The sequence below is a fragment of the Mercurialis annua genome, linkage group LG7 (assembly GCF_937616625.2).
Source record: "Mercurialis annua linkage group LG7, ddMerAnnu1.2, whole genome shotgun sequence".
In the NCBI taxonomy this organism is placed as follows: Eukaryota; Viridiplantae; Streptophyta; class Magnoliopsida; order Malpighiales; family Euphorbiaceae; genus Mercurialis; species Mercurialis annua.
This window is the reverse complement of record NC_065576.1, coordinates 3,737,559-3,757,718: the sequence shown is the minus strand read 5'-3', so window position 1 is coordinate 3,757,718 and position 20,160 is coordinate 3,737,559. Positions and strand designations below refer to the sequence as shown.

General features: G+C 29.4%; 2 protein-coding genes and 1 pseudogene across 2 annotated transcripts; 2 read left to right on the top strand and 1 right to left on the bottom strand.

Moving 5' to 3' along the window:
• Nucleotides 1-105: 105 nt before the first annotated feature.
• On the bottom strand, nucleotides 106-2,929 carry LOC126654866 (tetraketide alpha-pyrone reductase 1). The gene is made up of 5 exons (XM_050348864.2): nucleotides 2,731-2,929; nucleotides 2,236-2,405; nucleotides 1,808-1,996; nucleotides 1,308-1,470; nucleotides 106-606 (listed from the first exon to the last, which is right to left on the bottom strand). The coding sequence occupies exons 1-5, from the start codon at nucleotides 2,846-2,848 to the stop codon at nucleotides 263-265; spliced, it is 984 nt and encodes a 327-aa protein (XP_050204821.1). The 5' UTR covers nucleotides 2,849-2,929; the 3' UTR covers nucleotides 106-262.
• A 5,759-nt stretch (nucleotides 2,930-8,688) lies between these two features.
• LOC126656657 (triacylglycerol lipase OBL1-like) lies at nucleotides 8,689-12,462 on the top strand (annotated as a pseudogene).
• Nucleotides 12,463-13,812: 1,350 nt separating this feature from the next.
• On the top strand, nucleotides 13,813-19,814 carry LOC126654516 (triacylglycerol lipase OBL1-like). The gene is made up of 5 exons (XM_050348402.2): nucleotides 13,813-14,130; nucleotides 16,275-16,468; nucleotides 17,604-17,637; nucleotides 18,006-18,625; nucleotides 19,438-19,814. Exons 1-5 carry the CDS (start codon nucleotides 13,827-13,829, stop codon nucleotides 19,699-19,701), a joined length of 1,416 nt encoding a protein of 471 aa, XP_050204359.1. The 5' UTR covers nucleotides 13,813-13,826; the 3' UTR covers nucleotides 19,702-19,814.
• Nucleotides 19,815-20,160: the final 346 nt, after the last annotated feature.

Sequence of the window (20,160 nt, the reverse complement as noted above, 5' to 3'; positions counted from 1 at the left end):
TGAGTTAATCGAAATCGACTCGAATAAATAAAATCAATATGAGTTCTAGACGAGCTTGAGTATTATTTATTGAGATTCGCGAATTTAATCAAGTTTAAATGAGTCTCTTGTGAATATAAAAATTTTATTTAGACTTTTTCAAACCACATTTCTTAGGATTATTACAGCATTAAAAAGTTCACAACAAAGTAGCTGCATAAATATATGTAGCACCACAATCTAGACAATAACAAATTAAGATCTTCATCCTCCAATTTGTCAATTAGCTTAACTTGAACAAAGGAAGATGACCTTGCTCGACGAGCGACGAAACACAATCATCGAACATTTTCTGGATCGACTCGAACTTGAATCCTAGGCTCTTCACCTTCGATGTGTTGAAATCGTAGTACGGTCTATCGAATTGGTCAAATCTCTCTGGTACAGAAAGAGACGGATAACGAGTTGATAAAAATGAAACTAGTTCATCATTGTCAAGTACAGTTGAGCTACAGAGGTATCGTCCATGTGCATTTTTGTGCTCATAAACAAGAATGTGACAAAGGGCTACATCATCTATGTGCACATATCCCATTCTTCCATGCCATTGGAATTTTTCTGTTTCTCCTGTTTTGTTTGAGATAAGTGGAATCAATTGATTTGACAATAATTAAAACAATCATAACATTTTGAGATAATTACTATTGATTCTTGAAATTAATCAAAATTATTATTTACTCATGCATTTAAAAAAAAAAATCACAGTTTGCATGGCATTTTAATGGAAAAATGAACTTATATATCTAAGATTATGATGAATTTGTATATTATATTGTAAATGAAGAAGTTATATCATCAAATTTAAAAATAAGTTTTGGTTTTGTTAGTAGTCTGATAACCGCAAACTGACTAAAAACACTCATTTGACTTTTGAAAAGTTGAGACATTAATTTAAAATAAATAAAAATTTAGACACTCAAATAGTATATTTTAAAAAATCCAGACATCGTTGGTATAATTTATCATTTTATATATAATTGACTCAATTAAAAAGTTTATTGCAATTATGATAAAACTTTTGCATCCCGCTTTTAAATTAAAACATTTGAGTCCTTTATCAGTTGCGAATAAATTTTCAAAATGCGGCCAATTTTGAAAAAGGATTAGTGTGACGAAAGTCAATCATGCTTGTAGTCTAAGTCGCATTTGATAAAAGACATAAAGATTAAGATTTAAAAGATGCACAAAAACAGTAATTTTAACCTAACATCAGAAAATTGATAGTACTTATTGCTAATTTTTTTTGGTACGGGAGTAAATTTAAGTACCTTTAAGCAAGCCAAGAACATCAGAAGCAGTAGAACATAACTCAGGTGGCAAACTAGGTCCAATTACGAACGAAGGAAGAATAGTTATCAAATCAATCCTATTCTTGTTGCAGAACTCCCATGCTGCTTTTTCAGCTAACGTTTTCGATAAAACGTACCATATCTTCATTTGCAGAGAAAGATTAGAAACATAAATGCAGTGACGGAACTAAAAATTCTATATTAAGAGGACCATGAAAAACGGGGGGGGGGGGGGCAAGGCCATCCCCCATCACTGCACAAATGAAATATAGTCATATTTAAATATTTTAAACCCGGCTCAACAGACTCGCAAGTTTAATTGTACTTTAGTTAATTTACTTTTTTTTGACGAATGGTTAATTTATATATTTTGTCATTTATAGTTTTGTATAATTACAATAATATTTTTATTTTTATACAGATAATTTAGTCGAGTTCGATTCTCAAGTATTAAACGGAGTCTTAAGAATCTAGTTTACCTGAAGTGTTTCACAAAGTTCAACAGAGCTCCAAGATGACTCATCAAGAGGTACTTGAGGATCAAAATCATCTCTAGCTCTTACAGTAGATGACGACGATGTAAGCACCACTCGCTTTAGATATGGATTTTTCTTACACGAACGCAACACATTCAGAGTTCCTTCAACAGCAGGTTTCAAGATTTCTGCCTGCACAACATCAAAAATCTAATTGGTAATGAATGAGACTAAAGAAAACTGTTAAGCTGTAACTGCTAAATTTGTATCGAAATTTCCATTATAAAATTCTGCGACGGATTTGTGATAGAAATTGCAGTCATAAAATTTCTGCGACAGAGTTTGTTATAAACTTTAAAAAATCCATCATAAATCCGTCACAATATTAGCAGCAATAAATTTGAGAACTATATAGATAATCAAAATCATGCCTTTGGATCAGATGTGGGTTTGACCACAGGAGAGGCAGTGTGGAATACACCTTGGCAGCCATAGATTGGTTCATCAAAACTGCCTATTTCCATTAAATCAGCTTTCACCAATTTCAGTCTCTCTTTTGCTCCTTCTAGCTTCCATAGATGTGCCAATTTCTTCTCATTTCCTATCCACATTATGCAGAGTATTAAATTACGCTATGCAGTTTTTATCCTTTCGTAAATGAATATAGTCGTGATTGATTTAATTTAAAATTTATTTAGTAACTCTATTTTTAAAATCATATGAAACTAGCTATGTGTATATGTCAAATGAATGAATAAACATCGGCTGAGTGGACTAAAACGTCGGATTGCTCGAATAACACCAGCTTCTGTAGAAATTTTGTGACGGCATACATGAAATCCATCGCTTTACGGATAAAAGCAAAAATACTTATATGCATCAATATTTTTGTTTCTTTTATTTGTTTACGAAGCAAGAAGACAAACCTGGATCTCTTACGGTACCAATGACATGATATCCTGATAAAAGAAGTCTCTTAATTAGCCAGGAAGCTAAATAACCAGAAGCTCCAGTTACACATACTTTGCCTTTAATTTGATCCATTTTTTGTTGTTAATTAGTTAAATTTCATAATCCTATTTCTAAATATAGCATTGGTGTAGCTTAGCAGTTGGGAATTAGGAGACTTAAAAATTGGGAAGGTTGATCATGCTATACGTAGGAGTTTATTTTCTGTTAATGTTCATATAAAGAACCAACCAAAAGAAGAATACTTAAAGATTACTTATATAAACTGAGGTAGGTAAATATAAGCTGCATAAGGGTATCTCCAACAATGCAACAAATCACCTTTTTCAGTACATGGTCCATAAAAATTTTTAAACGGATCTGAACTATGAAACGGCACCTTTAAACCTTCCACATTTAAACTAATACCCACCCGAGTAGTGTAGGTCCCTTGCGGGAGATAGACTGCCTCTAAAAAACGGCTGCATACTCATAGGTTCGAATCCGCGACCTCAGTTAAGTCAGGAGAATGCATGCCTTACCAACTCACCCACGCCTTGGAGTTAACAAATCACTTTTTTCGAATACAAAATCTTTCTTAAACAATACTAATAGTGTGAAGAATGGTGTATACTTAATAAATAATTAATGCATTTTTTTAATATATTTTATTAGATGATAATTTAAAATACCTGTGAAATACATATAATTTTAATATAAAAATTATCAAAAGTTGTTAATTATTGTTGTTATTAAAATCACATGCACAATATAATTTAGTTGACTAAAATAGTTCAATTGAAAGTGTTTTATTAACTAATTTTTAAATATAAAAATAAATTTAAAATTTGGAGCGTCCGTAAATTACACAGGCCAGCAAAGAGTGAAATAAAAAGAATGTAAAAACGCCATCAAAACATAGTCAATCTCCAATCGTAAAAAATAACTAAATTACAATAACCAATACAAACTAATAAATGACATAGATAGTTACTTCTATACCCCTCTATTGATAATGGAGCTAATTAATACTATTAGTATGTTAGTCAAATTCTCATTAAATATTCACCATTTTTCCATAAAAAGTTTAAATTTAAATGAGGGTAAAGATGGAAAGTTAAAGAAAAAAATTATAGTTAAGTTAGTTTTGTCAATTAGAATGGGACACCAAAAACTCCATATTTTATCAATTAGAGTGGGACGGAGGGAGTAACATAAAAGAATATATTAATAGTTGCATCTTGTTCATATATAGCTGCCACCGTAGGTAATAAAATAAAATGCAGACGGAAATAATGAAGAAGATGATGACGGATATTTAAAGTTGTTGGTTGGTGGCATAGGGAATTAGTTGATGGAGGTAGGAATTAGGATGATAGAGACGCTATGAGATCAACATGGATTTATTGATTAAATAACTAAATAAACAATTAACAAAATATAATTATTAAATTTTTTTGCATGTCAATAAATCCTTCCATCATAAAAATAGATTTATTTAACTTATATACATATTAAAAAAATTAATTTATGTAGTTAATTATACTAACTATGTGTAATATTCTTATTAAATAAGAATTAATTTTTTCAATTAATTTTTATTAAATAATAATTCAAAATGACACATAAAATACATATGAGATTATCTCTAATATTGACATTATTAAAAATGATTTATTATTATTATTATTATTATTATTATTATTATTATAATTTTAAAGACATATTTAATTTAATTTAGTTGACTATATTAATTCAATTGAGAATATTTTAAATACCTTTCTAGTTAACTGATTTTTAAAAATGGAAACAAGTTTATAAGTTGGTCCGCCCAAAATAGTATCAGTCTATTTTTATGGAGTAGTAAATTATTAATTACTCATTCAATTTCTTTCTAGAAATCTCATTTTTTTATTTTGGAACATTTCATTTATAAAATTTTATTTTTACTTTTAAAATAATGTTACATTTAATTTTTTTTATCATTCTTAAATTTTACAAAAAAATTCTACTATCATTAATAAAAATAAAATTAATAAAAATATATTAATTAATGTTATTGTAGAATGTGATTTTTAAAATGAAATGTTGGAAGTAGTTAATACTTAATAATTTGAACAACATCACTAATTAAGAGTTAATGGCAAGAGCTTCTATGTATCAACTTTTAAAAAAATTCAGGACTCGAGGAGATTAAAGTTTTCTCCTCAACAACATCTTAGTTGAGGTATCATTTTCCTCTTCTCCCCATTAATTGATTTATGTGATAATTTATCCTCTCAACTAAAAACGACGGACAATTAATATATATTTGAATTTTACGGTTAAATTAGTTATAATTTTCTTAATCAATTTGCTCATTTTAGCATAAGAGTGGAGGTGAACAACACGCACCGAATCAGGCGTAAAAATGAAGTCAATTGGTAAGAAAAAGTTTAGGACTAAATTAACCATGGAATTAAAATTGTGTTAATTGATCATCGTTTATGAATAAAGAGATGAATTGCCACTTAAGTCAGCCATCGTTGTCCTATCTTCATTTTTCTTTTCCCCTTCACTTTAGTAAATTAGCCTAATAAATTTATATTAATTAATTGAATTAATTAAAAAATTCAATCATTTTCTCCTTATAAATACAAGAACATTCTAGTCAAGACTTGAGCAGAAAACAAGCTTTTACTGCATGTATTGACCGTTACCCATAACTACACTCCACTATCAACTAGTTGTAGTCGGAAAACCAATCGAAATTGGCACATATGTGATATGAACAACCTGAATCTGCATAAATTTCCGATAAAAATAAACAAGTATGCTGCAATTTTAAGCGTAGACCGGTTCTCTAACCTGATTCGCCTGTAACCGCTAGCATTCAGTCCTCATCTAATTACCTCCAAACAAATTGACTTATGAGTGATCCAATAGTGACGCCATTCCAAATTACAAACGTTGTAATCCATCTTGTGTCTAAGATTGCTACTTATTCAAAATAAAATCTCTTTTGCAATATCATGATTTTATCAAAATCTGATTATGCCCAAACGAACTCTTCATTCAACAAACTCTTAAAAGCAATTTTTATATTACTAATAGAATTTTATGAGAGTATAAAGAGATTACCCCAATCATTCATCTTACAAAGGCTCTATAAAATCCTCAAATAGTTGTGTGTTTAGAAAAGTCATACCTTTTTCTTTGTAGTTTAAAGTAGCATATTAATCTCCATCACAAAAATCTCCTTAAGAATTTTAATATCCAAATCTGTCTTCAATTGACGACTTTCGGCACTTCCAAATTTGGTGGCTTCTCTATCTCCAAATAATCTTCTTGTGTCAAGTAATTTCGTCTTGCGAAATCCTCCAAATAATACTTTGCCATAATAATCATAATCCAAAATTAAATCTGAAAAACCAAATTGGCTCCGATACCAATTGTTGTAACATTGATACCGATTGTTGAATCTTTGGTACCAATTGTCGTGACCGGTTCTTGACCGGATTGGTATGCGCAGCGGAATCGAAACCATTGGTAGGTATTTAATTATGGATTTGATCAACAAATAACAATATAGAAAAATAATAAATAACACAAGAGATTTACGTGGTTCTGCTTTAAAGCGTACATCCACGGGCGAAAGATTTGAGCCATCCACTAATCATCAAAAGGAGTACAAAATTGGTGGAGAATCACCAAATAGAGAACATCTCTAGTAAATATGCCCTTAGAAGAAAACCCCACAAAGTGTTTCTCTCTCTACAAGAAGTAGCCCAAAAGGGTAAGAAATAACTTATATTCCTCACATCACACACACCCCCTTTTCCCCTTATTCACATCAATGTCTACATTGTGTGTTCGGCTTTTGGTGTCTTCTAAAAGGTGAATAAGGTAGGCTATATATAGTGAGTAAATAATCTATATGGCATTAGGAGTATTAATCCTAATTGGATTTATACTTCCTAATTAGCCAATGATAACAAAGTTATCCTTCTCCCAAACACTTCAATAATAGAGTCCTAATACAAATAGGAATTAGAATTCTAGGCATATTCCAACAATCTCCACCTTGACTTGAATTCTCCAATAAACTGTGATTACTGTTGTGCTCCACCTTCTCCATTTAAGTCCAAACTGAACTTATTCCAAAAGAGGTTCTTTGAGGAGGACCATACAAGCTTCAAGAACGTCTTGAACTTGCTGAAACCAAAATGACTGAAGATTTACTATCTTCGGGTGTATCAATCAAAATTTCACGAAGCTTCGAATTTTGTTGGTCTTAAAACTGATACCAGAAACAAACGTCATTAGTAGCCTATAATGATTAAATCAAAAAACAAATGTTGAGGTCGTAGCATATCCCTTAATCTTCATAAGTCGACCAACCCAATGAGCATACATCACAAGTGCAGCATCCAATCTCACTTCATCGCCAAATAACCCATAAAACTCATAGTTTTATATATTGAGATACCAGACATGTGCATATAGAAATCATGTTGAACATACATTATTGTTCTAACTGCCTCATTATGCATCTTGTCCTTGACTGAACCAAAATCCCAAAATTCTGCATGTATTGACCGTTACCCATAACTACACTCCACTATCAACTAGTTGTAGTCGGAAAACCAATCGAAATTGGCACATATGTGATATGAACAACATGAATCTGCATAAATTTCCGATAAAAAAAAACAAGTATGCTGCAATTTTAAGCGTAGACCGGTTCTCTAACCTGATTCGCCTGTAACCGCTAGCATTCAGTCCTCATCTAATTACCTCCAAACAAATTGACTTATGAGTGATCCAATAGTGACGTCATTCCAAATTACAAACGTTGTAATCCATCTTGTGTCTAAGATTGCTACTTATTCAAAACAAAATCTCTTTTGCAATATCATGATTTTATCAAAATCTGATTATGCCCAAACGAACTCTTCATTCAACAAACTCTTAAAAGCAATTTTTATATTACTAATAGAATTTTATAAGAGTATAAAGAGATTACCCCAATCATTCATCTTACAAAGGCTCTATAAAATCCTCAAATAGTTGTGTGTTTAGAAAAGTCATACCTTTTTCTTTGTAGTTTAAAGTAGCATATTAATCTCCATCACAAAAATCTCCTTAAGAATTTTAATATCCAAGTCTGTCTTCAATTGACGACTTTCGGCACTTCCAAATTTGGTGGCTTCTCTATCTCCAAATAATCTTCTTGTGTCAAGTAATTTTGTCTTGCGAAATCCTCCAAATAATACTTTGCCATAATAATCATAATCCAAAATTAAATCTGAAAAACCAAATTGGCTCCGATACCAATTGTTGTAACATTGATACCGATTGTTGAATCTTTTGTCGTGACCGGTTCTTGACCGGATTGGTATGCGCAGCGGAATCGAAACCATTGGTAGGTATTTAATTATGGATTTGATCAACAAATAACAATATAGCAAAATAATAAATAACACAAGAGATTTACGTGGTTCTGCTTTAAAGCGTACATCCACGGGCGAAAGATTCGAGCCATCCACTAATCATCAAAAGGAGTACAAAATTGGTGGAGAATCACCAAATAGAGAACATCTCTAGTAAATATGCCCTTAGAAGAAAACCCCACAAAGTGTTTCTCTCTCTACAAGAAGTAGCCCAAAAGGGTAAGAAATAACTTATATTCCTCACATCACACACGCCCCCTTTTCCCCTTATTCACATCAATGTCTACATTGTGTGTTCTGTTTTTGGTGTCTTTTAAAAGGTGAATAAGGTAGGCTATATATAGTGAGTAAATAATCTATATGGCATTAGGAGTATTAATCCTAATTGGATTTATACTTCCTAATTAGCCAATGATAACAAAGTTATCCTTCTCCCAAACACTTCAATAATAGAGTCCTAATACAAATAGGAATTAGAATTCTAGGCATATTCCAACAAGATACAATGCTGCTCTCTCTATGATGGCTTCTAAAGCTTCATATGAGAACTAGGCCTACCTAGAAACTATAGTCAATAATTATTGGAAGGTACATATAGTTAAATATTATTCCATATTTGGCCCAATATATTAAAAAAATTCAGTTCTTACACCAATTTATAGAGATACATTAAATTATTGATTTGGTCCTGAACTTGCACATATTTGGACCATTAATATTCTTATTTGTTCATCAATTAATACTTTAAATTCATTATTTTTTATTGATTAGATGAAATTTATCAATTTTACGAAACATATCCTACTTAACATATATGTCACTATGTCCCATCAGCTACAAATTAAATGTGGATATATTAGGCAACACTCAAAAAAATGACAGACCAAACTGATTTAAAAAAAAAATCATTGCATATTTGCCAAACGAGCTGTAATTCGTAGAAAACTATATTTTGTCATTTAAAACCCATCTAATTGACAAATAAAAATTGGGATAATTGATGATTTTTTGGCTAATGGATACAAATTACCATTAACAAGTTTAGAAGAATAATTAATATAAAAAGTTAATTGGCCATTGCATACAAGATAAGGGGGTAAATTGATATTTAATTCGAAATATTTTCTATTGTCTATTATGGTGCAACGATGATTTACTAGGCTTAATTTAATTATATCTCCATGACATATTGTTTATGTTTGAATCTTAGTTCTACTAATTAAACTTATTAACATCTTCCTAATCTTTGTTTTTTTGATGAATCACGTCTTCCTAATCTTAAATGTGCTGATGGAGTTTTTAAGATGTTATGACTTCTGGAATGGTGCGTAATTATTTAAATTTTTTACTATTTTCATGCTTTAAAAATTTCAATATTGATCGATCCTAATTGTATATCTATATGTAAATAACTTATCAAATTAATTGCTACTGGGATCAAGCAGATTATCATGATAAAGCATCAACTCACGCATTCATACTTCGCGACAAAGCCGATGAACACGACACAATTGTCGTAGCATTTCGAGGAACAGAATCATTTAAGGCAGACAATTGGTGCTCTGATTTTGACATTTCATGGTATGAATTTAAGGGACTAGGAAGGATTCATGGAGGTCTTATGAAAGCTTTAGGGTTACAAAAAAACATTGGTTGGCCTAAGGAACAAATTAATCAAAATGATAGAAGAAAATCCCCACTGGCTTATTATGCAATTAGGGAAATTTTGAGGGACTTAATGCGCAAAAATGAAAAAGCCAAAATTATATTGACTGGACATAGTCTTGGTGGGGCGTTAGCAATTTTATTTCCAGCAATATTAGCACTTCATGAGGAGAAAATGTTGTTGGAGAGATTGGAAGGAGTATACACATTTGGACAGCCTAAAATTGGAGATGAAAGTTTAGGGGTATATATGAAAAATAAATTAAAAGAAAATAAAATTAATTACTATAGATTTATTTATAGTAATGATATGATTCCCAGGCTGCCTTTTGATAATTCTGCTCTCATGTTCAAGCATTTTGGGACTTGTGTCTATTATAACAGGCACTATCATGCCAAGGTATGTTTCTCCAATTAAAATTTTCTCAAGTAAAAAGTGATAATATTCAATCTATCTATATTTTTTTATTATAATTTAAATAATTGAAATTTTTAAAAATTAGTTAAATTTAATTAGTTCATATCTTTTATTCTATTATAAAATATATAAATTAGTTTAATATAATCGGGCATGTTCAATAAATTTGTGTCCCTTTCTCTCTTTTTATCTAGTAATGAATTCCGTATACTAAATTTTTATTTGGAATGTCATTTAATAGGATTATGATCCTCTTAAGTTGGATGAACATGATTTATCATATTCGAATAATTTATATCATGATTACCATCTATTACTAAAATGAATGATGTAGACTGACTTAATATATTTTACACTCTTTTAATATACACTATTTATTTTGTAATGAATAATGTAGATTGATTAAACATAATAGGTCATGTTTAATTAATTTGAGAGGATCCCGATCCCATTTAATATTGGCTAACCCATCATAAAATTATTATACTATTAATTTTTACTCCCTCTTTTCCATTTAGGAAGTCTCATTGTCATTTTTTTATGTCCCACTTAAAAAGTCCCATTGTACCTTTTTAGCATAATTTCTCATTTTTACCCTTTTTCTTATATTAATAGCAAAAGCTCATTTATAAGGCCAATTAATGATATGCATAATTTTAAAACACAATCAATGAGGGTAAAATAAAAAAATTTATGTTTTATGTATTCTTAATATGTGTGAAAACAACAATGAGATTTACTAAATGGGACGGAGGGAGTATTTCACTTGTCTCTAATAAATTTTTATATTTAAGTATAGTATAACTATTTAGTTTGTACACTTGTGGTCATTTTGTGGATGAAACCATAAAAAAGTCATCGTTTTATACTTAAAAAGATCAACATGAAAAAATTTACATTTTAATTGTTAATAGTTGATTGTCCTCCATTAACCGAGCCGCTGAATCAAATCAAAAAAAAAAAAAAAAAACTCAGATTTAGAAACACAAGAAAAATGGAAGAAAAGTCATATATGCCCCTAACGTTTGGTTAGGATTATCTATACCCTCATGATTTAAAAAGGTGCATATATGCTGTCAACATTTTCAAATGAATTTATTTAGGCCAGTAACGTTTTTTGAAAAAGGATCAAATATACTTCTAAACGCGTTAAGTGTGAGGATTTAAATGTGCCCATTTAAAAACATTTGGCGCATATATATATTTTTTAAACAATGAGGGCATAGGCTCAAATATTAGAGGCATATATGACCTTAACAAAAACTTATATCCAACCTAAAAGCATCCACAATTGTTAGACTATTTTTGAGTCTGATAACCATGCACGTCAAGTATTTATTAAATTCATATTTGTTATATATTTTCCACCACATTTTAGACTTTAAAAATTAAACTAATAAAAATCTTATATTTTTATTTATTATATTAAATATAATTTAAAAAAATAAAATAAGAAATAACAAAAAAAATGGATCTCTTATTGAGTGGTCGGTGCATATCAACCACTCAATAAATATTGAACACTTATAATGGAAGTGATCAATACATTGAGCTTTAAACACTTTCCATTATAGATGCTCTAATACGACTGTCAGCGGCTCTCCTAATGGAAAATCCTAACCATCACCGTCAATTTGAAATGCTAATATGATATGTGTCCAAGTGGATGTCACATAAGGTGGTCGTCAATTTTATTTAAAAAGTAGCTCCAATTAAAATTCAATTATGCAAAGTAAATTAAAATTAAAGTTTTTAAAAAATTGGATTATAAATAAAAAAATTAATACATATATATATATATATATATATATATATATGTTGTTTTAACATTTTTTTTATTTACAAAGTTAATTTGGTTAAACTAATTGACTTGTAGATTTTTTATTTCACTAATTTTGTTGAATATTTTAATTTGCGATTTAAATTTCAACATGTAGGTTGTTTTAGAAGAACCAAACGAGAATTATTTCTCTCCATTTAGAGCATTGCCCATGATGATAAACTCAGTGATGGAGCTAATTAGAAGCTTCACTATTTATCGCAACAAAGGATCTGAGTATATCGAAGGGTGGTTTATGATAATGTTTAGGATAATTGGATTGATAATGCCTAGTATACCTGCCCATTGCCCTCAAAATTATGTTAATTCGACTCGACTCGGTTCGACTCATATTTTTCTTCCTCCTGATCAATAAATTAATATAATAATTATTTTTATTTATTTCGTAATAAGTATGAATTCTCAAGATAAATTGATTAAATTAAATTAAACAGAATTTTAGATTAGTTTTAATAATTTTTTTGATATAAATTTAGGCATAATTAAATTAATAAGGATTTTTAATTAATTTTAATTAGTTAATTATAAAATTTCAATTATTTTTAAATATATATGAATTTTACAATAAAATAATTAATTAATTTAATTGAAAAATTGAGTTTGATTTGGGTTTGACTGGAGTCTGGATGAAAAGTGTTGCTACGTCAGCAATCCGCTAAGTCGGCAGTTATGTGTTTACATGTTGACAAAATTTCGGTTCGATTTAAAAAATGGCTAAAAAAGTAACAAATATGTTAAAACAGATTAAATGGAATGATTTTTAAAGGTTCAAATATAACTGAACAAACTCGCAAAAATTTGATACTTTTGGGGATTAGGCAAACCAAAAAAAACTTTTAATTAAAATTATCAATAGTTGAATTCCATCTAACAATTTTAAGAGAGCAATTTTTGAATTAAATACTCTTTCCGTCCCAATAGAGTTATTCACTTTGCCTTTATCACACAGTTTAAGAAAAGCAATCATTGTTCATGAGTTTTGTAAAATTTTCCTTACTTTTCTCTTTATATCGTTATGGTCCATTTGCAATTTATTTTTAATTTATTCATTAGTGGATTTTTTTTATCAACCCATTAGTGGATTTTAAATAGGGATAATATAAAGTGTAAAAGTTACTTTTTGAAAGTGGACAAGAGTTTTAGGACAAAAGAATTTTTCATAGTGGACAATTTTATTGGAACGGACTGGAGGGAGTAGGTCATTAAGAGTTTTTTTTTAAGGGAATGTAGGCCATTAACTTAAAAATTACTATATACAAAAATTTATTGTGAAATCTACTTATTAATCTTTTGGTGATGACTTGGTATGTTTTAGGTAGTTTCCGTGGCGTTACTATGAAGCATCCTTGAGATATTTAACTATGTGTTTTTCACCATCCTGCCAAGTCAAGTCAAGTCAATTAGGTAATTCATCACTAAATTAATTGTATAATAAACATGTGAAAATGAACTTTTATTTTACAATTAGTATTATTTTTAATTAATTAAATTAAAAATAAAGTCAAATTTCATATGCTCATATCATATCCCACTTCTAGCCATCATTGTATTATATTCACATTTTCCCTACACTTGATTAACAATAATAATAATAATTAATCCACTAATTAAATTATAATTAATTAAAGAATTACAAACTTTCCCCCCTATAAATATAAGAAACATTTCAATCAAGAGCTGAACAACAAAACAGAAAAGCTTTTTTTTTTAACTTCAAAAATGGAGTGTGATAAAGGGTTTTCAAGTAGCTATATGATTCTGAAGCCAGAAGAATTAAAATTATTTGATCTTATTAACATTTTATTTTCAAATGATCTTGAAAAAAGACAATTTGTTGATAGTGCTGAGGCAAAAGAAGACGATTTTCAGCGACGGTGGATCATATTTATTTCTATTGTAGCTCAAAAATTGCTTCAATTTTTCTCAAAGCCATTGGCATTTGTTGGTTCAGTGACTGAGATGTGGCTTAATCTGCTGTCTAGTAATGGACACTTTTTCAAGCTCTTGTTCAATGTCTTAAGAGGTCAGTTTTTATTTTGTTTTTTCTTTTCTTGAATTTTTTTTGAAGTTTCTTGGGAAATAGTTATCTAAATTGCATGTTTAATAGAATGATTTCTATGCAGAAGCAAAGACAGAAAAGGAAAGAAAACTAACTTTTGATTTCTAATAACATAGTAAATTATATGAATAATTGCAATAAATATAATCCTCGTAAATTTCGATTCGACTTACTATTTTCTTTTTTTATTATTGAAAAATGTTATTTTCTTATTAGTTTTTACGTTTTACATAACTCGAACACCTTGCAAAGAGGGAGGGGACGGGGGGTTCAGTTAAAAAAAATATCGAGGAATAAATAGTTATTTTTAAAAATTTAGAGAAGAAATAGTAATTTGTATTTAAAATCAAGAATATAATGACAATTAACCCTAAAAATTATATATGTGTACATGAGTTGGCTAAGATACTACAGGAATGCATAATCTTTTATCTAATGTCTAGACCATACATTAAATTCACTACTATTAGCACTTAGAGATTGATAAGATCAAAGGCTTCTCATTATATCTTTATGCGATATAATTATCAATATTTTCTAACTTTATTTATTCTTTTATTCATACATATGAGTATATCTGTTTGAGAAGATTAGCCATGTTAGTGCAAGCTGGAGTATATCTGAATCTCTGACAATGCCACAGAATTATATGATTTTGATTGCTTATTCTTTTTGGTTAACGGTGGCGGAATCAAAAAAAGTATTAATAAAATAAATAAATTTATAAGAGAATATTAGTGAGAAGGATATGGAAAAAGCAGATTAATTATCCATGTGATTAATAGCAAAGAAAAAGGTATAAGGAAGAATCAGATGGTTGGTAGGGGCGTGCATTCGGTTCGAACCAAACCGAACCGAATTTTGATTTTTCTTAAAAACTGAATCAAACCGAATCGAAATTTTAGAAAAATAAAATTTTTCAAATTAAACAGAACCGATCGGTTCGGTCAGTTATTTTGGTTCGGTTCGATCATTTCGGCTCTGTTTACATAGAAACTTGTTTAAAATATTTTTAACTCAAAACCAAACCGACCAACCGAAATTTCGTCAAAATCTCAAATCAAACCGAACCGAATTTGTCGGTTCGATTCGATTTTTCAGTTTTGGTTCGGTTTTTCACACCCCTAATGGTTGGGGTGGCCGTTCATCCTATCCTATGCTTTGTTAATGTATAAAAAAGATATAAAAAAATGAAAAAGATATGCATTACCCACCTAATCTTTAGTTTAAACCAAAGCAGTACCATTCTTGAAATGATTACATGTTTTTTTATTGAGCTATATCCCCACCACTCTTCCTTTAATTATATAAAATTAATTAAGAGTTTATTCAATGGTTTCTTTAGGTAGAAGGGATAGAATTTGAAAGAGTCACTTTTTATTGAAAGGAAACTCAATCTCTAACATTTTTCATTAGAGTTTGACTATTTTATTGCAATTGTCCCTACAAAATGAGATAGCGAATAAAGTAGTGCATGCATAGCAAGAAACAGAGTGGAATCAGCAATTATGAATATGATGTAGGTCCATTTTAATTTGTCATGCATTATTCAGGACCCAACCTTCCTCTCAATTGTTCTTATCCTACATATATTATGTTTATTGAGTCTCTTAACTATCGTCTTTTAACTCTTGTAGTCCCTAAATTTTATTTTGTAATTATATTCTTCGTTAACTTATATTTCGTATTATCCATGACGTAGATGTAGCTCTATTTATATCAAAATTAAATGAGATGTCAGCCGGTTAGATTTCTATTTGAATCAGAAAAATTTAAGTAAAGTTATTTGTAGTATGCCTTATATTACACCAATCAGTCGATGCATCGATAACTTTTGGCGGGAATGGAGTGATTTTTAGAGAAATACTGATAAAAATAGAAGTTGAGAAGTAATAGAGTTGCATATTAAAGTTTAGAGACCATAGTGGGAAAGAGATAAAAATTGAGGGACTATTAGTGAAAATTACCCTAAATTAATATAACTGTTCAGATCTGAAAGTTTAACATTTTAAAAAGTTAAACTAATCAAATTGGGTATTTATTTATCTTATAATTAATCTTGATTTTCTTGTTGATTAGCACTAATGAGATGTGTTAATTGCATTTAGGGAAGGTGATAATTCCTGATAAAACATCAGCAAATTTCATTTCTTTTACTGGAAATTTTGATAAGAGGATTGAATTGGATACAAACATTAAACGAGGAGATGGAAGATACAATGCTGCTCTTTCTATGATGGCTTCTAAAGCTTCATATGAGAACAAGGCTTACATTGAAACTATTGTTAATGATTATTGGAAGGTACTATAATTAAATATTAATCCATTTTTAATTAGCTTTAATATATTAAAACAAAATTAGTTTTTACACCAATATAGAAATAACTTGACTTAGATATTAATTTTTCCTTTCAACTTGCACACAATAGTAGGGATATCAACGGGGAGGAAAATTCTCCGATCCCCACGGGAACCCGCTCCTAATGAGACGGGAAATTTCCACCAATTGCCTTTATTGGTACGGGGATAAGGGAAGATTATTCTCCATCCACTGGGATAAGGAGAGGATGGGAGTATGGTCCCCACCCCATGGGGATCCCCATCACCATCCTCATAGGGACCGATCTATTTTTATATAATTTATATTATAATTTTTAATATATTATTCATAATTTTTAATAATTTTATTTAATTATTAGAATATTGAGTAATAACTTTAAACGACTTTTTATTTTATTTTGATTATTTTATTTTAATATTTAAAATTATTGAAATATTTTAATTTTTGAGATAATTTAATTTTATAATTTTTTATATTTTATTGATATTAAATAGTTCATATTTTTTCTCGAATGTTTCATAAAAAAATAAAAATATTTATAATGAAATTATACGGAGATGCGGGGATCCCATGGGAATAGGAAATCCACGGGAAAGGGGATGGATTAATCCCCATCAAATAAATGGGGACGGGGATGGAGATTTCCTATAGAAGCGGGGACGGGGATGGGGATAGCTTCCCCACCCCTACCCCGCCCCATTGTCGTTCCTACATAATAAGGATAATTAATATTAAGATTAATTTTTTTTATCCATTAGTCCTTTGAATTTATCAGTTTTCATCTATTTTATAAATAATACAGGGGGCTAGTTGACCAAAAATGTAGGTTAATTGATCAAATTAAAATGTAGACTAATTAATAAAAATTTAATTCTAATATTTATTTCCTATCGTGTATAAATCAAGGGGGCAAATTGGTATTTAAGTCAAAACAATTTATAGTTTCCAGTGATTATTATTATTGCGTACGTAGGTAATGATGACTTATTAGGTTTTATTTATCTAAATCTCGAGACCTTGTTATTAATTTTGAATCTTAAATAGTCTCATCTACTAATTAACTTATTAAATTTTACTACTAATTTTGTATATGCAGATGGCGTTTTTGGGATTTTATGACTTCTGGAATGGTGCGTATTATAGAAGCAAAATTATTTAATTAATTTAAGATTTTACTACTTTTCATGAAAATTTTCAAAATTAATCAACCGGGTTAAATTTTATTTACAATATGAAAACTGACATTTGTTTTTTAATATTTTAATAACTGAAATTTTATTTTCTAACAACTGGAGGGTACTTAATCAAATCCGGCTAATAATCGTCTATGTGGCCGGTAAATTGCCTACATGGAAAAGCTGGATTTCCAGGAACCCGTCGGCCACACAGATAATTATTGACCGAAATTGATTGGGCTTAAAATATTTAATTATTACTCCATCATAATTGTATATTACAATAACTAATTATCAAATTGAATGCTACTTGGATCAAGCAGATTATCAAGATAAAGCAACAACTCAGGCATTCATATTCCGCGACAAAGCCGAAGAACACGAAACAATTGTTGTAGCATTTAGAGGAACGGAACCGTTTGATGCGGATGCTTGGTGTTCTGATTTTGACCTTTCATGGTATGAAGTGAAAGGAGTAGGAAGGATTCATGGAGGTTTCATGAAAGCTTTAGGGTTACAAAAAAACATGGGTTGGCCTAAGGAACAAATTAATCAAAATGATAGTAGAAAGGCCCCATTGGCCTATTATGCAATTAGAGAAATTTTGAGGGACTTAATGTGCAAAAATGAAAAAGCAAAATTCATTTTGACTGGACATAGTCTTGGTGGGGCATTAGCAATTTTATTTCCTGCAGTTTTAGCACTTCATGAGGAGAAAATGTTGTTGGAAAGATTGGAAGGAGTATATACATTTGGGCAGCCTAGGGTTGGAGATGAAAGTTTTGGGGTATATATGGAAAATAAGTTAAAAGAAAATAAAATTAATTATTACAGATTTGTTTATAGTAATGATATGGTGCCTAGGTTACCTTATGATGATTCTGCTCTCATGTTCAAGCATTTTGGGACCTGTGTTTACTACAATAGGCACTATCATGCAAAGGTATGTCTAAAAATTCTCTTTTTAAAATTTTAAATATAAATTAAATTATGAATTTTAACATATTTTGTATTTTATCGTAAATTTATAATTTTTATATATTAAAATAAATTTAATTTTTTCATTGATTGAAAGTTTGACCAATAGGTGCTGACGTGGATGTCGAAATTCATACCACTATGTCTTTTATTTTTGAAGTTCAACGTTCCATATCAATACCGATTAATCAAATTTCAAAACGTAAATATTTTAAAATTTTAAAATTTAAAAGTGATGTTAAAATTGAAAAAATTAAATATGTATTGAAATTCATATATCAGATCGTTTTGAAATATAATTTAATATAACATTAAATTTAATATTTTTTCATTAAAAATGAAATGAAAGTTACTTTTTTGAATTATATACCCTAACTAAGGTATCTTTAGATAGTTTGATCTAAAATATTATATAGTTGAAACTATTGTGAAATGTCAATATTAACAGCTAGTGTTCATAAGTACTTTAGAATAATCCATTGTAATAATGGGATTAAATTATTATAAATAACTCTTAACATACAATAGGTTCAACTAGTTAGCTATAAAATCACTTTCAAAATTAACATATAGCTACTTGCATAAAATTATGGGAGGAATTCAAGTACAACGTTTATCAACTACTCACTAAAAAAATTGTATTAATTGTCTAAATATATACAATTTTATATAATTTGTTTGTACAACTAATGAATTTTTTAACTTCTCTAATTTATTGATAAATAATTAATTTAGTTGACAATTTAATTAATTACTATTTTGAATTTAAAAATGTAGGTTGTTCCAGAAGAACCAAGCAAGAATTATTTCTCTCCACTTCGAACAATACCCATGATGATAAATTCATTTATGGAGTTAATTAGAAGCTTCACTATTTATCGCAGCAAAGGACATGAATACACCGAAGGTTGGTTCATGAGAGTGTTTAGAATAATTGGATTGGTAATGCCTGGTATACCTGCCCATTGCCCTCAAGATTATGTTAACGCGACTCGACTCGGTCCGGCTCATGTTTTTCTTCCTCCCGATCAAGATTCTTGACTCATATTTGCTGCAATTTGAACAGAAATTCATAATGTGTTTACTTGTGTAGGTTGATTAATTTCATTGATTGATTTTGTTGTGTAAGTGGGGTTTGATCAATTTTGTTGATGACTGATTCAATGTCAAAGGTGTTGTTCATAACACATTAAAACAGAAAGAAGATGAAGAGAAATCTATGGCATGAATGTACACTACCCTAAAAAATAATTCGCCAATAATAACGTATTTTTCATAATACAACAGACTCGTCTGTTATATACATTAGGAGCAGAAGCAACAGTATTAAAAGAATATATGATAATCACATATCTGAACTAATCCACCTATTAGGTTTATAAAAAGATGAGAAAATAACGGTATAATAGAAAATCAAATGTGGTTGTGAATCAAAAACGTGTGGAGTGATTTAAGTAGATAAAACCATTTCTGTTTCAAGTCAATTAATTTGGGCAAGAG